The sequence below is a fragment of the Ambystoma mexicanum genome, chromosome 1q (assembly GCF_040938575.1).
Source record: "Ambystoma mexicanum isolate Mex_15411 chromosome 1q, UKY_AmexF1_1, whole genome shotgun sequence".
NCBI lineage: Eukaryota > Metazoa > Chordata > Amphibia > Caudata > Ambystomatidae > Ambystoma > Ambystoma mexicanum.
In genome coordinates, this window is record NC_090922.1 from 848,821,072 (window position 1) to 848,836,157 (window position 15,086).

The following is a 15,086-nucleotide window of genomic DNA, read 5'->3' on the forward strand; positions in this document are numbered from 1 at the left end:
CCGGCACCATTCACAACGGTACTGGTGTTTCCATGAACCCATTCCCATGGAGTACTATGGGACTCCACAGGAATGAGGGTTTACCAAATCCGCCGCGGACTTCCTGCTCAGCCAGGACTTGTAATGTCCCGGTGGAACCAGGAAGTCAGGCATTGGATTCGGTGTTATGAGAACGGCAGCGACCCTACAGTAGCATGGGCAGGTTACTGCCGTCCTCATAATGAGGCACCAGATTTTTTATTGATTTTTTACATTTTGTAACAAGCATTTTGTATGCAGTTTAATTGTTGGTACAACGTGCATACATTTACTGCTGGGTTCAATGTTTACTATAGTTTTAGCTATAGCAAACAGCAAGTTCAAATTTCATTAAAAATGTACATGTACAAATAGTCTGACTGTCCTGGCTCCCTAAATGCACTAGTATGCACCTATTGGCGTTGGCAGTACTTGTTCCCCCATAGGTTAACTGTTGACACTATTATTGCTGGGATAAACATCTACCTGCCTCACTTTGGGAGATTGTAATTGTTTTAAAAGCTGTTGAAAGTATGTTCTAAATCTTATTCTAACTGTTCCCTCCTTAAACAACTCAATAACTGAATTGGTTACCAAAATAAATAAAATACTGACCTTTACTGAAGTCACTCCATGTGCTGGAACATGTGTTAGCATAGGAAAAGTCTTTACCAACTTTTATTGTCTTTTAATAACTGACTCCTAACTTTGATTGAATGTCACTAGTAGATCATGCTTTTCTAAAGAATGCTTATTTAAACCTTGTGTATATTATAAATAAATATGTATGTATAACTTTAATTTTGTAAGTGTTACTTAGCAACTTGTACTTACTGATTTCAATTGTACAGCTCTTCAGCTCACATTACCTCTCTTAAGATAAGCCTGGCTGCTCAGTCTCACTACCAACTTGTGTAGTACAGGCCTATATTAAAAGGTGGGTTACCTAATACCAAGAAGATATATCTTGTATAGTCCCACACCATTTGGACTGCACTAATTCTTACCTAACACAGGGGATTAAAAAGTCAAGTTTCAGTAATGACAGCCTGTACTGGTGAGGTATAGCATTGCAGTCCCAGTTTGTGTGAAGGCCTTGTTGGCCTGTCAGTCCACTCATTGGAATCGGGGACCCATTCTGCAGGTTGCCCCAATGAGAGCACACTGTTCTTATAGCACTCAGTGCATATGCAGTCTTCAGCTGCTTCTGGCTCATGCCAAGACTACTCTTCGCTGCTCTGCTAATTGTGGTTTGTTTGACTGTGACAGTATTGCCAGTTGAGATTTACAGGCTCCCTCTCCGTGGAGATGATTTCAGTTCAGGTGGCGATGTCTCCTTCTCTTAGAGGAATTCTGGGAGGCGTTAATTTCTTTTTTAAGCAGAGATAGACTGGGCAGCATCATGTTTGAAAGGTATTGAGTGAATGCCAGTGGCATTGTATGCAATCTAACTAGCACTACAAGAAGGGACAGGGATAGGGGCCCACCCAACTGCCACCTTCCCCCTCTGTGGTAGAACTGGCTCTGGCTGCCACCCTGGTAGGTCTCCCACCCCAGTCTGAGAGGGGTTCCCCTCCCGCCTTGAAAAGGTTGCTCTAATGACCTTGGTACATTATACACAATTGACACCGTGCATTTACCAACCTGCACATACCATTTTGTACATTTACTTTGCATTCTGTTGTGTTTCAAATGCAGTCACAGAAGAGATACAAAATAATGCCAAAATCCGGTTATTTCTACAAATGTTATTTCAAGAAAATTTTTTATGAATACCTTGAGTAATAAAGTACAACAAAAACACAATGAGATCCATGTAGGTAAACAAATATATATAACTACATACAACATATCATTTGGTAGTTATAAATAATAACACAATATTGTAGTTAAAAGTAGAATTAATAGCAGATTATTTTGCAATTAAAGACCTGAAAATAATTAATGCATATATACAACACTGAAACTTTACCCCATTATGTTGAGGCTCATAATATTTGAGTTTTGGGAGTGCTGTTGCTCCATTGATCTCACCCACAGCAATTATGGCACCGCTTTTGATGTAGCCCAAAATACTGTTGGCATACTCATTGGCTGATTTGAATTTTCTGAGCAACATTTCACACATTAGCTTTCAGGTTTTTGTCGATATTTGCCTGAGGAGAATAGCAAAATATGCATCATTTAAAAACAAAATGGAAAGGGCACATTTTCTGTAACATCTTCAGATTTTCAATTGATATGTTAGCATGGAATGCATCCGTGGTTCATGGAGCAAAACACATAGGGCCTGATTCACAACACGTGTTTCAAAGACCCCCACGATGACCCTGACAGTCAGCACAGGACAGCAAGTGCAATGTGCGACTGACACGTTTCATATTTGGTGGACATTCTTAGCAGATCACACTTAGGAAACATGGTTTCCAAGCAGGGCCCACTGCTTCCCTTCACACTGTAAATCAACCCTGATCGCCCATAGGGATCTGGATTGATTACACACATGACCATATGCCTTATGTTCATTTGCAATACAAGTAGAACAAACACCAAAAATAAAAAAAAAGTTGGAGCATAGTAAATCGAACTTTAATCCGACCATTATTGTGTGTTTGGTCTGTAAACACTGTGGGAATGAATTACACACGTGTTTTACAATGGTGCAATCCCATTGAAAAAAGATTTGTAAATCGGGTCTAACATCTACTGCAAATTTGCTAATGGGCAGCGGTGTTAATAATTCACATATCAAGTGTCCTTGAATGGGGAGGAAAACAGCAGGGTTTCCGGAAGCAGCACTTGGAGTCAGGCCGCCTCTTTCGCAAAGTTTGAATAGACTGTTTGAACTGGATGGTGAAACTGAATTCCGTGGAACAGCAACCTTCAGTCAAGGATTAAAACCAAACCGTCTGTGTTCAAAGCATTTTGATAACGGCGCCTCAGGGAGCTGGTGCCATCGCATGAGCCTCCTTTGAAGTCAACATGAACTCGCTCGTATGCTGCGTTTTTCTGATGCTGTGGGCATGTGGTAGAGCTGAAGGTAAATTGGAATGAAGCGTACGGCCTTTATTTAACCAACCCCTGTTTAATACAATAATTATATACAATTTTGCCGACATAGTGACTGTTTAGAAAATGCATTTGAATGCAGCATCTCTTGTGGTCCACAAAGCGGCTCCTGCCCAGCACTGAAGCCAAAAGCTCGGCACCGTGTATTTTCTCATTATCTAATCCATACACAGTAATCGAATTTTTCATTTGCGATTGTCACATTCACAAATGCATAGATTATGCGTTTTTTGGGTGGGGGGGCGGGAGGGTGGTCCCCATGTTGCCTGTATGAAATATCCCACCGGCACTCGTACTTCTCACCCCCAACAACCATTACTACCAGAAACATTCCCCTTGCCGACCCCTGCTTGTAGAGACACATTCATTAAAGATTGATAATTGAATTGCATATTCATAACATGTCACAGAAATATACATTCATGACCATTAACTGTCATGAATGGTCAATCCACTAAACAAAAACACTCGTCCTCCCTCTACACCTTTGACTCTCCTACCCCTCTCCTCTCACCAACTCCCAGTCTCAACGCCTCCTAAAAGTTAGCTGTGCCCTTTGGTTGCACTGCATTTTCATCTGTTTTGCTAAAGCTCAAATTTAGCTGTTCCCAGTGGCCGTATTGTGTTTGCATCTGTTTGGCCAAATCTAAGTTAGCCGTGCCCAGGGGCTGCACTGCATTTTCATCTGTTTTGCTTACTTCGAACATAGCTGTTCCCAGTGGCCACATTGTGTGTGCATCTCCTTTGCCAAAATGTAAGTTAGCTGTTCCCAGTGGCAGCACTGCATTTTCATCGGTATTGCTAAATTCGAACTTAGCTGTTCCCAATGGCCGCGTTGTGTTTGCATCTGTTTGGCCAAATCTAAGTTACATGTGCGCAGTGGCTGCCCTACATTTTCATCTCTTTTGCTAAAACTCAAACTTAGCTGTTCCCAGTGGCCACGTTTTGTTTGCATCTGCTTTGCCAAAATCTAAGTTAGCTGTACCCAGTAGGCTGCACTGCATTTTCATCTGTATTGCTAAATTCAAACTTAGCTGTTCCCAATGGCCGTGTTGTGTTTGCATCTGTTTGGCCAAATCTAAGTTACATGTGCCCAGGGGCTGCACTGCATTTTCATCTGTTTTGCTAACTCAAACTTAGCTGTTCCCAATGGCCGCATTGTGTTTGCATCTGTTTGGCCAAATCTAAGTTACCTGTGCCCAGGGGCTGCACTGCATTTTCATCTGTTTTCCTTAATTCCAACTTAGCTGTGCCCAGTGGCCACATTTGTGTGTGCATCTGCTTTGCCAAAATTTAAGTTAGCTGTGCAGTGGCAGCACTGCATTTTCATCTGTATTGCTAAATTCAAACTTAGCTGTTCCCAATGGCTGCGTTGTGTTTGCATCTGTTTGGCCAAATCTAAGTTACATGTGCCCAGGGGCTGCACTGCATTTTCATCTGTATTGCTAAATTCGAACTGAGCTGTTCCCAATGGCCGTGTTGTCTTTGCATCTGTTTGGCCAAATCTAAGTTACATGTGCCCAGGGGCTGCACTGCATTTTCATCTGTATTGCTAAAACTCAAACTTAGCTGTTCCCATTGGCTGCGTTGTGTTTGCATCTGCTTTGCCAAAATCTAAGTCAGCTGTGCCCAGTAGGCTGCACTGCGTTTTCTTCTGTATTGCTAAATTCGAACGTAGCTGTTCCCAAAGGCTGTGTTGTGTTTGCATCTGTTTGGCCAAATTTAAGTTACATATGCCCAGGGGCTCCACTGCATTCTCATCTGTTTTGCTAAAACTCAAAGTTAGCTGTTCCCAGTGGCCACAATTTGTGTGTGCATCTGCTTTGCCAAAATCTAAGTTAGGTGTGCCCAGTGGCAGCACTGCATTTTCATCGTATTGCTAAATTCGAACTTAGCTGTTCCCAATGGCCGCATTGTGTTTGCATCTGTTTGGCCAAATCTAAGTTACTTGTGTCCAGGGGCTGCACTGCATTTTCATCTGTATTGCTAAATTCAAACTTAGCTGTTCCCAATGGCCGCGTTGTGTTTCCATCTGTTTGGCCAAATCTAAGTTACATGAGCCCAGGGGCTGCACTGCATTTTCATCTGTATTGCTAAATTCGAACTCAGCTCTTCCCAATGGCTGTGTTGTGTTTGCAACTGTTTGGCCAAATCTAAGTTACATGTGCCCAGGGGCTGCACTGCATTTTCATCTGTTTTGCTAAAAGTCAACTTAACTGTTCCCAGCGGCTGTGTTGTGTTTGCATCTGCTTTGCCAAAATCTATGTTAGCTTTGCCGATGTTGTGTCTTGACTGTCGTGTAGTCGAAGAGTCCTCTGTCCACAAGTGCCGCACAGAGAGAATCAAAGTCACTCTCTGTACAACCTTTGAGGCCACAGGTGGGAGATGTTCTTCCGGAACTGCGGAATGCGTGGAACCCCGAACCACTGTAAGGGAAACACTGGTTAAGTATCAAACCAAAACAGCATCAACAACCAATCAACAAGTAAGTGGAACGGTCTTACCAAGAGGTGTCCGTGGCGTATCAGTTGTACCTATAGTGGAGGTTCCGAGACCCAACAAGGCTGTTCCTTCAGCAGTGTAGCGATCCCAGCAGTGTTGCAAGAGCCGGGCCCACCGGGTGCCAGAATCCGCACAATGAAGGCGGAACGTAGTGGATAGAAATCCGAGAGGCAGTCCTTGATCGTAGCAATGAATCCAAGAAGCAGAAACCAGAGCCAGTGGTAATCCGATAACAGTCCGTAGTGAAATCCGAATCCAAAATCCAGAGGTGACAAAAGATAAGTATAGCACCGTACAGGCGTCCAAGAGAACAGCTGTGAAGCACCAAAGCACTACGATGCAGCCGTTTAAATACTAGCGCTGCTACTTCCTCCCGGTCACATGAGCAGCGACCGCATCACATGAGCATAGCTGAGAAACACGCGAGCGGGAGGCGGTGGTCATGTGACGCGGAAGAAGCCGGTCTCGCAACCGCCAGGGAAGATGCCAATGGAGCAGGCGTCTCCGTGGGCAAGCAGCATGCCGAACCATGCGCTGTGGCACTTGGCACCGTGGCACCTGGGGATTCGAGGAAAGCACATGTGAGTCCCGGAACCGGGCAAGAGGACGGGAGGAAATGGAGGTACGGGGCGGGAAACGGGAACCCTAGAGGAACTGAAGGGAGAGTGAGTGGAGTGCATGACAGAGTGCATTACAGCCGAGTAGGCTGCACTGCATTTTCATCTGTTTTTCTAAAACTCAAACTTAGCTGTTCCCAGTTGCTGCATTATGTTTGCATCTGTTTGGCCAAATCTAAGTTAGCTGTGTCCAGGGGCTGCACTGCATTTTCATCTGTTTTGCTTAATTCGAACTTAGCTGTGCCCAGTGGCCACATTTGCATGTGTATCTGCTTTGCCAAAATCTAAGTTAAGTGTGCCCAGTGGCAGCACTGCATTTTCATCTTATTGCTAAATTCGAACTTAGCTGTTCCCAATGGCCGCGTTGTGTTTGTATCTGTTTGGCCAAATCTAAGTCACATGTGCCCAGGGGCTGCACTGCATTGTCATCTGTTTTGCTAAAACTCAAACTTAGCTGTTCCCAGTGGCTGCATTGTGTTTGCATCTGTTTGGCCAAATCTAAGTTAGCTGTGTCCAGGGGCTGCACTGCATTTTCATCTGTTTTGCTTAATTCGAACTTAGCTGTGCCCAGTTGCCACATTTGCGTGTGCATCTGCTTTGCCAAAATCTAAGTTAGGTGTGCCCAGTGGGAGCACTGCATTTTCATCTTATTGCTAAATTCGAACTTAGCTGTTCTCAATGGCCGTGTTGTGTTTGTATCTGTTTGGCCAAATCTAAGTCACAAGTGCCCAGGGGCTGCACTGCATTTTCATCTGTTTTGCTAAAACTCAAACTTAGCTGTTCCCAGTGGCCAGGTTGTGTTTGCATCTGTTTGGTGAAATCTAAGTTAGATGTGCCCAGGGGCTGCACTGCATTTTCATCTGTATTGCTAAATTCGAACTTAGCTGTTCTGAATGGCCACGTTGTGTTTGCATCTGTTTGGCCAAATCTAAGTTATGTGTGCCCAGGGGCTGTACTGCATTTTCATCTGTTTTGCTTAATTCAAACTTAGCTGTTCCCAATAGCTGTGTTGTGTTTGCATCTGTTTAGCCAAATCTAAGTTACATGTGCCCAGGGGCTGCGCTGCATTTTCATCTGTTTTTCTAAAACTCAAACTTAGCTGTTCCCAGTGGCTGCATTATGTTTGCATCTGTTTGGCAAAATCTAAGTTAGGTGTGCCCAGTGGCAGCACTGCTTTTTCATCTTATTGCTAAATTCGAACTTAGCTGTTCCCAATGGCCGCGTTGTGTTTGTATCTGTCTGGCCAAATCTAAGTTACATGTGCCCAGGGGCTGCACTGCACTTTCATCTGTTTTGCTAAAACTCAAATTTAGCTGTTCCCAGTGGCCAGGTTGTGTTTGCATCTGTTTGGTGAAATCTAAGTTAGATGTGCACAGGGGCTGCACTGCATTTTCATCTGTATTGCTAAATTCGAACTTAGCTGTTCCGAATGGCCACGTTGGGTTTGCATCTGTTTGGCCAAATCTAAGTTATATGTGCCCAGGGGCTGCACTGCATTTTCATCTGTTTTGCTTAATTCGAACTTAGCTGTGCCCAGTGGCCGTTTTGTGTTTGCATTTGTTTGGCCAAATCTAAGTTAGATGTGCCCAGGGGCTGCACTGCATTTTCATCTGTTTTGCTAAAACTCAAACTTAGCTGTTCCCAGTGGCCGGGTTGTGTTTGCATCTGTTTGGTGAAATCTAAGTTAGATGTGCCCAGGGGCTGCACTGCATTTTCATCTGTATTGCTTAATTCGAACTTAGATTCGAATCTAAATTCGAATTAGCTGTGCCCAGTGGCTGTGGTTGTGTGTGCTTTGTCAAAATCTAAGTTAGCTAAGTTAGCCAGGGGCTACACTGCATTTTCATCTGTATTGCTAATTTCGAATTTAGCTTGGCCAGTGGCCGCATTGTGCTTGCATCTGTTCTGCCAAAATCTAAGTTAGCTGTGCCCTGTGGTTTCATTGTGTTTCATTCTGTTGCACTAGAGCTAATCCTAACTGTGAGCACTACCCCTGTCTCCAATCCCTTGTGCCCCCCTCCTCCTCTTTGTGCCTCAGTACCTCAGACTGATAAGTGCCCTCCTCACCACTGCTGCTAGCTATGTCGCTATCTATCTCTCCTATCTTCACTAACTGCTTCTCTGTCTCCTATACTTCTCCTATCACTAAAACTGGCCGGAAGAAACTTAAGCGGGACATACTGGGCTCCAACATAGGCCTTCCTATTGCAGACAGCTATGTTACAGCTTCAGCCATAGTGACTCTCACAGACATCCTCTTTTTCGTTAACGCATCTGACCTATGTACTCACTACATCATCGGCTTTCTCTCTCCTATCGCCTCTTCTCCCATTAATGGTGGCACTCGCAGGGAGGTTCTCCTTGACCTCTTTGCCATTTCCAGAGTTATCATTAATGTCTAGCTCAACAGAAACATCCTGGTTCAAGGGCCCTCAACCCAACCTTCTTCTCTTTGACAGGCTCCTCCCTCACCTCTCTAACCTTACCTATCCCTCTGGCCAGGCTGCCTTGCCCACTGTGCCTACCTCCTCCTCTACACAGGTTCCCTTGCCCACTGTGCCTTCCTCCTCCTCTGCACAGGCTCACTTGCTGACTGCACCGTCCCCCTCCCCTGCACATGCTCACCTTCCATGCTGCACTGACCTGGCTCCCCTATCAGTATTGGCACCTCCGCAAGCCGTCCAAAAAGTGTAACTCTTGGTACGACTCCGATCTGGCTCCCCTTGAACGCAAGTGTAGGGCAGCTGAGTGTAAATCAAATGCCTGGGGCGGACCCTCTGACAAACTGGCCTGCCGTCTCCTTCAAAGGCAATATCGACTCTGCATCCGCACCAAAAAAAGAGTCTTCATTCAAGCCTGCATCTCTGCGTCATCAAACAACATGGCTGAACTTTTCAAAGTCTGCAAGGAACTGGCCAACCATGCAGCATCCTCTTCTTCTTTCACGCCCGCCCATGTCCTTTGCTCGGCCCTGGTTGCACACTTCATCACAAAAACCCAAAACATCCTTTCCTCCCTCTTTCCACTTCACAGCATTCACCAACACCTTAGCCTCCCTTGGCCCCCCACCTCTTCCCCTCTCTTCTCTCTCACCCGTCACTCCAGATGAAGTCACTAGACAAGTCCGGTCTACGAAGGCATCAACCAAATAGGTGGACCCCTGCCCCACAAAAAACCATTAAGGACAACATTGACTCCCTCGCTCCAGCCCTGCCTGATCTCTGCAATCTATTTTTTGTTACTGGAGATTTCCCAACTGTTCTTAAGCACTCCCTTGTGAACCCTCTGCTCAAGAAACACTCTGCCCTCTGCCGACCGCTCCATTCTAGCACATTAACGCCCTATCTCTATCACTCCTTTCCTGGGAGAACTCCTGGAGAAGTTGGCTATCTCTCAGCCGACCCTCCACACTGAATCTATTGGTTGCTTACACAACCATCATTCACAACCATCAATCTGGCTTTAGAGCATTCAGTGGCACAGAAACTGCTCTTCTGAACACCTGTGAAGACCTGCTCTCAATTCTTGACACTAACACTCCCTCTGTCCTCATTCTCCTTGACCTGTCCTCTGCCTTTGACATGGTTAACCACGACATCCTGATTGCACGCCTCTGAGACACCCTGGGATTCACAGGTTAGGCTCTGTCGTGGTTAACCTCCTTCCTTTCCGACTTCCCATTCCTGGTGGAACTTGGAGCATTTCTCTCTTCTATTGCTCTTTCAACCTGTGGCATTCCCCAGGGATCTAACCTATCCCCCTGGATCTTCAACGTCTATATATGGATGCCTTGGCACGGGTGATTGCCACTTTCACCTTTAACTTCCAGTGTTATGCAGATGGCACGCAACTATCTTTAAGGCTACTCTCAGCCCCTACCTCCTCCTCACTCATATCTGACTCTCTGTCCGATATTCAGTCATGGTGTGCTGCAAACAACCTCTGCCTCAACCCCAGTAATACTGAGATTGTTCGCATTGGGACCCCTGCCCCTGCTTTCCCACTGTCACTCTGGCCGGCCTCCCTTGGACCTGCGCAGTGGAGTACATTTGCTGAAAATGTTGGGGGGGACATAACATCTGAAAAAAAGGTGCCCCAGCCAAATTAATGGGGACAAAATGGTGTGCCATGAAAGTTGGGGGGGCACAAACACCCCTGTGCCCCCCTAAAATTACACCCATGGACCTGCGCTCATACCCACTGGCGTGGCCAAAAACCTTGCTCTCATCTTCGACTCCACTCTCTCCTTCTTCTCCCACATCACAGGCATCTATAAGAAGTCCAACTATCAGCTACACCTCCTCAGAGGTACTCTACCTTTTCTCACTTGCCCCCAGTGTCTCACTGTCTCCAGAGCCCTGGTTCTCTCCAGGCTGGACTATTGCAACAGCCTCTTTCTCAACCTCCCTGCCTCTGCTCTGCGCCCTCTGCAACTCATCCAGAACAGAACCGCAAGACTTATCCTTGGCCTCAAGCCAAGGGACCGCATCTCTCCAGCGCTGAAATTCCTCCACTGACTCCCCGTGGCTGCAAATATCAAGTTCAAGACCCTCAGCATTGTCCACAAGGCTTTCTGGGGCCTGGGTCCTACCTATCTGTAACAATGCTTACCTAAAAAATGTTGCTACGAAGCACTCAGCTCATCTACCTCCAACGTTCTGGGAGTGAGCCGGTTCTCCAAGCAGAGATTTGGAGGGAGATCTTTATCCTCAGCAGGGGCCTCCCTCTGGAACAGCCGCCCTGCCCCCCTCCGTCTTGAGTCTGATCTCCTCAAGTTCTGGGAACTCCTCAAGACTTTCATCTTCTCCTCTTCCTTCTCTCTCCCACTACCCTGCTAACCTATCTCTCTGCTCTTTCCCTTTCTCCTCCTTTTCCTTACAGCTTGTTGACTGGTCGCGTGGTGTACATCAGAGTCTCATAGGTCCCAGACACCCCCACCAGTCCTCTCGCACTTGCCTCCAGGCCTTGCACTCACCTCATTATCATTGCACTCATAATTACCCATGAGAGTGACATCTCTTTGCACTTACCCCAGTTTTCAATGACTGGGTGCACTAGGACCACCTCACAACCGTCTTTGCACTTGCGCATTCCGATTGCACCATGCCGAAGGATTGTCTGTCTGTTGCCCCCTGTCTTCCCTCCCTGCATGGTTACCCCCTAATTTGCACTTGGGAAAACTGCAGAATCGACACCAGACCTATTTGCTATTATCCCCAATGTTAATTGTACTATATGCACTTACTCTGCCTGTGCAGACTATTATCGGTCCGAATTTCAAGGGCTCTGAACGACTGTTGTTTCTCCCTGTGATCCCTCCCTCCTTGAGCGCTTTGAAACACTTGCCTTGTGTGTAGAGCAAGAAGATGGATGGTAGTCTTACAATAAACATCAACGAGAACTCACATTTGTATAACCAATACCATTTTAACACCTATTAATGTGATTTGTATTTACTGAGAAATGCTGAGAGCTTTTCAACATCTTCCGTCCTTGTTTCATATAATGTACGGCCTTGGTGGTGCAAGTGCACATGAAATAAGCACCCATGCAGGTTTGAAATGTGCCAGGGAGACCAGGCTGCCCCCCAACAATGTTTGAAATTCTGTGTCCGGTCGCTGTACTGACGAGGACCCGTCACAGGCAGAATCACTCCTCATGGGCACAAGTCCTACAAAAACAGCAAGGCACAAAATCATATACAGAACGTACGCAATCACATGAGGTGACTTCAGAAGGCGAGAATTCAAAATTCAGTGGTATTCTCTGTGGTTACTCTGCCGAGATACCACTGAACTGTAATACTGTAACTTTAACAAGTAACAGAATGCTCTAACGGTGCACTTTGCAGGTGCTTTGCGCTGCTGTAAGGTTTTAAAACCTTCTTCACTTCCTCTACCTCACGAGGCAGCGGTGCCAACTGAGTAATAGAACTCCAGAAAATCCACTGGATACATCCTCTAAGAGCAAAAACAAGCAGAGGGGAGCAAACTCCTTTCCAGGGATCGAAGCAGCTACTGCTACAATTGCACTTGACGGTGCACTTCGCTGAAATGAAAATGAAATATCTCTGCTTGTATTTGGCCTCATTACAAGGTTGGAGGTAGCCTTGCCGGTAAAACCGGCAAGGCTACCTCCAAACCGGAAAGAAAGTCTGGCACCCGCGAATGGGAAATTACCGGGTTATTCTGGCCCTGCTGGACCGGGTAATTGCCCTTTTGCGGGTGCCGGCGCCGGTAGATCCCCATCCCCATAGTACTGTGCCGGTGCTACATGCTTGCTGTGTTTGCGGGTGCCTTTCATTCCGCCGGGTCAGACCTGGCAGAATGAAAGGCCACGCGAGCACAACTCGAAGTTTGCCGGTCCAGATGCAACGGTCCCGGTAAGCTTACCGGTACCATTGTATCCGGACCAGCAAACTCGTAATGAGGCCCAATTTCCCCAATAGTTTGATCGCCTAATTCATGGAATTATTTGCGTGAAAAACGCAGATTTACGTGCCTTTCTGCCCATAAATCCCTGTTTGAAGCATGGGGATTTTCGGGCAGAAAGGCGTGCAAATCTGCGTTTTTCTTGCAAATAATTCCATGAATCAGGCAGTGAATGGTCGAGTAACATTTGCAAAATGCTAGTGCATCATCAATGTCATCATGCATGTTTAAAGTAACAATGCTCTATAAAGGATAATTAAACAACACAATTCATTAAATTCAATCAAATCCCAATAGTTCTTGGAGATCATTTTCAATGACATACAGTTCAGGTATAGGTCCAAACATAAACACTTTGTTAGAAAATAAACACACAAAATGTTGCCAGTCAAATACATTTTTCTATTTACCCACAAAATAATTACTAAACCCCTGAGCCTATGATGGCAATTTCGTTTTGTTGTTTACAATTAAGTTAAGAAACGGGAGCCTGGCCACTTCTCACCCTATCATAATAAACACTATTAGCATCCCGCTAAGCATGTTCTCCCACTTTGGGCTTTATTGCTTAAATATGACAGTTGTGTCACAATATTATTATCAGTAATACATATCAAATCTATCTGCAGCAATATCTATACTTGATGACAAAATACATTTGTGTAAAAATACCCCATGACAACAGATCCGTTATTCTTTTTAGCTACCTTTACAAACACTTGTTACAGCTGAATACAATAACACTCTTCACTTGAGACAAATTAGTGGAGTAACTATAAATGATTTACTTCTGAATGACACTTTAGAGTACATAGGGCTCATCACGACTGTTGCACCAAACTCATGTACCATTACCACCACTATGGCCTTCATTACAGTTTTGCCAGTATATCGCTGGTAATTCCTTGCCGTTTCCATTGCATAATATCCCAGTATGATCGGGATATTATGGGCGGCAGAGACGCTGGTAAGTTCCCATTCAATAGGACTCCATCGATGGGATTGACAGAATTACCGGCACTGGTAGTACCAGTGCTGGTGATCCCGGCATTTATTTGCCGGTAGGGGCCAGGTTAGGCCTGCCGGTAAATCACTGCCTCCACCAGCAAACTTGCCTTCCCCCAGTTCGGAAAAAATGACAGTGGCGAAATTACAGGCATTTCCGTCGCCATTTTTTCCAGAGCTGGGAACTTATAATGACCCCCATATGTCTCATTTATTTTTTCAGGTATGTCAATTGATGATAAGGTGGTGTTAATCCCAATTTTCCCCATTAGAGATTTTGCAGTTTTAACATGACTGGTAATTTTGCCCTATTAAATCGAACACTGCATTCGTACTGCCTATAGGGCGTGAGGTAATCTGGAAGGTGGAAGCCGGTCCCCACACCTAAGGCCCCCCAGCACAAGGCCACCCCTGTCTGTGCCACAGGCCGAGGCCCTAAACCTCTGTCGTCCGCTCCACTTGCCTGTCAAGAAACGTTACCTTGCTCGAACTGGCTCAGCTCGCCTATATTGTCTCTCATCTCCCAACGACATTGCAAGTTCCAAGCCGACACAACGGTACCTACCCATACCATGGCGGTAAAATCAAATCAAGTCATTCACTGCATTAAGGCTACCCATGAGCTAGTATACCATATTCTCATGCTCTCTCCCCTTGCTGCTTATGTAGCAACAAAGTTCTAATCGAAGTGCCTTGCTCATGTTGTTGCATACTATGTTTAATATACGCCTTCAACTATGCGTTTTCCTGTACCTATTCTGAATAACGAGCAAGTCCAGTGGGCTACCTCTTACTATCTGACTTTTACGATGTCATGTCTTTCTGTGCACATACAGTTGTATTAACTTACTGTACCTCACGCTCCTACTTCCCTCCAGGACATCTTCCCCCATTTGTCACTTGTTATCTACTGATTGTTTTTGCTCTACGATATAGCTCGTCGCACATTTTGTTTGAATTCCCTGCTTCCTCTTCTTGCTATTCCACCCCTACAAGTGTGTGCCTGTTCTGCAATAACCTGGGCTCACCACCTTAGACCATCCTTGGGGGACTGCCAGTGTAGTGATTCTACCACGCCTCAGAGACTAAGTAGCATAGATTCCACTAAAATCCCAGCCTTCTGCTTTCTACCTGCCGACACTCAGGGCTACATTATGGAAATTAACCCTAACTATGGCTACTCTCCTCCCCCTCTTCAACACAATAACACCCACTAGTTTCCTACCCCCACTCATGCCTTACACACCCGTGTCTCATCTTAACTCGGCAACGGCCAACACTGACCATATCCCTCTGACGGTAGCACAATGGATCTCTCTCTATGCTTCTCCACCAACGCCTAATCTACCTTGCCCTCTTAGTGCAAGGCATGCCGGACTAAGTTCTTGCCTTATGCACTTTAACAGTCTTAACTTGCATAACTCAATATACACTAAATGTAAAG

At 45.6% G+C, this 15,086-nt stretch overlaps 1 protein-coding gene across 2 annotated transcripts in view; it reads left to right on the forward strand.

Annotated features, from left to right (window-relative positions):
- The first annotated feature begins 2,926 nt into the window (after nucleotides 1-2,926).
- LOC138537956 (complement factor H-like) overlaps nucleotides 2,927-15,086 on the forward strand; it is a 498,187-nt gene continuing 486,027 nt past the window's right edge. For both annotated transcript variants that reach the window (XM_069641492.1, XM_069641493.1), the window contains exon 1: nucleotides 2,927-3,058. In XM_069641492.1, coding sequence (XP_069497593.1) covers nucleotides 3,001-3,058 — 58 coding nt within the window. In that variant the 5' untranslated portion in view covers nucleotides 2,927-3,000. The remainder of the gene's footprint in view (nucleotides 3,059-15,086) is intronic.